The following is a 5,109-nucleotide window of genomic DNA, read 5'->3' as shown; positions in this document are numbered from 1 at the left end:
TTTATCTCACTCCTATGGTGCATCTAGCATTGTCCCTGGTAACCAACCACTGTAGCAGGAGTTCCACACAACAGTCGAACCCTCACTGATAACCACCTGCCCTCAGAGATTCTTCTGCAAAATGGGCTTATGTAACAAGGAAATATAAGCTCTCAGTAATGAAATCCTAGGGCCTATGTGTTTAACTTGAACTTTGTTTAGAAATTCATCACTAACCCATTAACTCCCTTTTACCTTCAGATTTTGGTTTTGTTATCTTTTCTAAATTATCTTCAGCAGAGGTTTAGCTTGACCTACTTAATCTGCTAATACTGGAGGTGTAATTCCCGTGGAGAGGACTGAGGCTCATGCCACCTCACAGGAATGGAAACCTCTCCATGGCCTACTTTCAAGATTTTGTCCTGGAAGGATTTGGAGGTGGCCTGGACACCCAGGCCCTGCTCTTTGCTGTGTTCCTGGCCCTGTATATGGTGACTGTACTGGGCAACATCCTCATGATCATTGTTATCACCCTGGATGCCCGCCTGCACTCCCCAATGTATTTCTTCCTCAAGAACCTCTCCTTTGTGGACTTGTGCTACTCATCTGTCATTGCCCCCAATGCACTAGCCAACTTCTTCTCCTCATCCAAGGTCATCACCTTTGCAGGATGTGCCACCCAGTTTTTCTTTTTCTCCTTGCTGGCCACAACAGAAGGCTTCCTCCTGGGTGTTATGGCCTATGACCGCTTCATGGCCATCTGTAACCCCTTGCGCTACCCCATCACCATGTGCCAGTCTGCCTGCACTCGCCTGGTGCTGGGCGCCTACTGTGGAGGCTGCTTCAACTCTGTTGTGCAGACCAGCTTCACATTCCACCTCCCATTCTGCAGCTCCAACCGCATCAACCACTTCTTCTGTGATGTGCCCCCTCTGCTCCAGATCGCCTGTGGCAACACGGCCATCAATGAACTTCTCATGTTTGGCATCTGTGGGTTCATGATTGTGGGTTTGGCTTTTGTGATCCTCATCTCCTATGGCTACATCATAGCGACCATCCTGAGGATGCGGTCAGGAGCTGGGAGACGCAAGATCTTCTCCACTTGTGGCTCCCACATGACTGTAGTGACTCTCTTTTTTGGGACTCTCTTTGTCATGTATGCCCAGCCAGGAGCAATTGAGTCCATGGAGCAAGGCAAGGTGGTCTCTGTCTTCTACACGTTGGTCATCCCAATGCTCAATCCCCTCATCTACAGTCTGCGAAACAAGGATGTGAAGGAGGCTGTGCAGAGGCTGGGCCAGAAACACATGACCATATGATGATGTGCTGTAGGGAGTCATTGTGTCCTGCATACTTGATGGAGTATATGGAGGTTGCCCCAGGTGGGGTGGAGGAGTTATTATTTAGCAGATATAAACTTCTGTCAACAAGAGGAAACGCTTTAGCAATGAGCTGTACATGTACCTACAATCAATAATGATATACTGTGCCCTTAAAAATATGAAGCAGTACATCTCAGGTTCAGTGCCCTTTTCAAAATAAAATTTTTAAAAATGACTCTTCTATATAGGAAACAAACTGAGGGTTAATGGAGGGGAGGGTGTGGGTAACTGGATAATGGGCAACACGTTGGGCTTATGACGTGATGAGCACCTAGTGTTACACACAACTGATGATTTATTGAAAACTACATCTGAAATTACTGCTATAGTGTATGTTGGCTTACCAAATTAATTTTACAAATGTACAATCCTAAACAGCCATTCACAGATTGAAATGAGATAGTCTTGGTCCCGCACACAATGGAACACTGAGACACTGAAACAGAATGTCACTGTTGTAGAAGGTGAGGATTACACAGTATTTGATAAAAGATTAAAAATTCAGACCTGATGTGGGTGTGGTCATATATCTATAAAGGAAACACAAGTTAAATGAAAGACAATGCACCCTCAGGACTCCTCCTCCCCATCGGTGCAGAAGTAGAAACCCCAAGTCTCCAGAGTTGGGACAGTGATTGGTGTAAACAGAGGGGCATCCTCACAGCAGGCCAAACACTTTCTATGTGCTTGAATTTTTAAGGCACATTTCAGTTTCATAGTTTTTAAAAACAACTTCCAACTAATCCTCCCTCAGGAACAGAAATGTATTCAGAGTGGTCTTCTCCCAGCATGGATTAGCGTCAGCTGCACAGAGACCAGCAGCAAGCAGAGAAGAACCCAGAGAGGATTGTCTTTCCAGACAGATCTTTTGAGCTCACATAAGAATGGTATACCTAGGTGATGGAGGGAAGGGTTGATGAAATGGCTTTCGGCTCAGGAGTTCGTACCTGCTGCCCCAGGGACAATAGTCCACTCAGGGACAGCGTCAGCTCTTAGTCTATGCTCTTCTCCTGACACCTGGGGGCCCAAGAGATTTCTGGGCTTTGGAGCCTGGCCATGTAGGGGAAGGGGTGTCAGACAAAGCTTGCTGACAGGGGAACCCAGGAGAACTGGGAATCCCAGTGCTCTGCAGAGGCCAGAACACAAACAAGCTCACCTAATTCACCATTCAAGGCTCCAAGTCCCAGTCATGCAGGTGGAGAGACCTTCCCCGCACAGTGACCACAAGGTGCAGGTCGTTGCTCTGCTGCCTGGATGATGCAACAACATGTAGAAGCTGAGGGGATCTGAGAACATTCTGTCCCCTGCAATCATCATGATGATCTAGGAGCTTTCTGAAGCTCAAATGTGGGCACCGAGTCTGAATCTCCCAGGGGCCTTGAGGGCCCCCTTTACTCTCTCCTCACAATCTCTTTATTGCATATGTATCCAGAGCTGAAGGAGGAGGGGTGAGAGTACTCGGGCCAACCTCAGTAGCACGGATGTGGATCAGGAGTTCAGGAGACCCTGGGAGAGCAAGTGCTGGCTGTGTGATACTGAGCAGTCATGACCCTCACCTGGAAGAGTTAAGGGTCAAGACAGCCATCCCTCGGGGTCTCAGGGTATGAAGGACACCATGTGTGTAAGGGAGGCATCAGAGCTATGGTAGACAGTAAGCACTCAGGGCTTGTCTCAGGGGCTGATGGGGTAACCCCACCTCTGCCCTGTCCAGCCATAAGAACCCATTAAGTCTTGCCATTTACAACAGCATGGATGAATACAGAGGGTATTATACTAAATAAAGTCAGAGAAAGACAATTATCATGATCTCATTCACGCGTGGAATTTCAGAAACAAAACAAATGAACATAGGGGAAGAAAGGAGAGAGGCAAACCAGAGAACAGACTGAACTACCTATCGAGAGCACACTGAGGGTAAGAGAGGGTAGGTGGGGGGGGACGGGAGAACGAGGTGATGGGGATGAAGGAGCGCACCTGTCGTGATGAGCACCAGGTGTTGTTATGGAAGTGCTGAATCACTATATTTATACCTGAAACTGATATTATACTCTATTAACTATACTGGACTTTAATAAAAAACATATTTAAAAAGGAAAACAAAGATATACATCCTGCTATTGGATGTCTTGTCCTTTAGGTTATGGTCACTATGTTACAGCCTAAATTTTCCGTATCCAGGTTGGAATCTTGTGTGATTGTTCTATCAGTTCCAAGGGAGGGGGTTAAAATCTCTCACATAGTTGTGGATTTGTACTTTTCTCCTGAAAGTGCCCAGTTTTGCTTTGTACATCCTGAGGCTCTTCTGGCAGGTGCTCACACATTTAACACGGTTGCCCGTCTCGGGGGAACCAAATGTTTCTGGTCACTGTGAAGTGTCCTCTGCTCAGCTGGTGCTTCCATCGTGAAGTCGGCTTTGGGGTTCGTATAGCAACTGTGGTGTCGTGTGGTTGTTTGGTGGAATGTTAGTTTGCTGTGTATGTTTCCATCACTTTGTTTTCAACACTTTGTTTGCTTTTTTATCTCTTATGTAGCGTATGGTTAAGTTTTGTTTCTTCAACCCGCCTACTGGCACATCTTTTCATGGAAACTTACTCCATTTATATTGTTCAAAACAATTTAGTCCTTCACCTAATACAGACGTATTTAGGCTTCATGTCAGTTTCCTGCTACCTAACGATCACGTCTGCTTTTCTCCTGTGTGAGGACAAATTCTCTCCACTTGGTTTTATTTACTTATTTTTAGATGCTTGCCTCTCTTTATTATGGCTGTTCTCAAACACACCAACACGAAACTAGAGCAGTAATGGATTACCGATGGCACCAACGAACTTCAATATTATCATCCTAGAGCCGATCGTATCTAATCCCTCTAAACGTTGAGGACTCTAAAGAAAGACAACTCTGATGTTACTATTTTCATAAAACAATAAATAATTACTTCTTAATATGATTAAATTTCCATTTACTTTTTTCATTTTTCTGATGGAGTCATTTTTCCTTTATCATTTGTTTTGGAACAAAATTCAATAACATCCTTACACTGTGTTGTGTTGATGACTCTTGAATCTCTAACTCATTGGCTGCCTGTCCCTCTATTTTCATGTCAAAATTATTACTGCACTTTATTTATTGTACAAACAGGTTCTTTATCCTGCAAACCACCTTATATCCTTTTGCTCCTTGTATTTCCAGTATTTGGTAGGTCCTAGAATCTCAGTCTAATTCATGATTGATATGTGGCAAGAATATTTCATAAGAGTTGTTTCTATTTCCACTGAGAGGTCCACCTGGCTGCATCTCTTCTTTTTTTAATATTAGTGGACATCAGTAATCTTACCTAAACACATTATTTCATTAGGGGTTTATAAGATGATAATATTCAAATTCTGTATTTCAGTCTTCATTTATTAGTAGCAATATTCTGTAAAGCAAATTTGCTCGAGACAAATATTTCCTCACTGTGAGGGTCACTGCTTGAATTCCCTCAGCATCAGCTTCCAAAGGTAACCAATGAGGGGGTTTTTATTTTGGGTATAATGAACTCAGGGGATTTTCTTTAGCATAATCGGTGTGCTTCAAGTAAATTCTATCAGTGAAAATGCTAGTGAATGTTCTTATTTCACCATTATTATTTTTTAGTTTTAACATTTTAAACTGAGGAACAATTCTCATTGACACAAAAGTGACAATGTTACCATTTCAAAGTGTTAATCAAGAGGGAGAGTTTGACTTCTTCTTTGCCAGTTTG

General features: G+C 43.8%; 1 protein-coding gene across 1 annotated transcript; it reads left to right on the top strand.

The window, feature by feature from the left end:
- The first annotated feature begins 347 nt into the window (after positions 1 to 347).
- On the top strand, positions 348 to 1,298 carry LOC121497003 (olfactory receptor 12-like). Its single transcript, XM_041765975.1, has one exon. It carries the CDS (start codon positions 348 to 350, stop codon positions 1,296 to 1,298), a length of 951 nt encoding a protein of 316 aa, XP_041621909.1.
- The last annotated feature ends 3,811 nt before the right edge of the window (positions 1,299 to 5,109 follow it).

Source organism: Vulpes lagopus, chromosome 8 (genome assembly GCF_018345385.1).
Source record: "Vulpes lagopus strain Blue_001 chromosome 8, ASM1834538v1, whole genome shotgun sequence".
Lineage (NCBI taxonomy): Eukaryota > Metazoa > Chordata > Mammalia > Carnivora > Canidae > Vulpes > Vulpes lagopus.
This window is presented reverse-complemented; position numbering and strand designations above follow the sequence as displayed.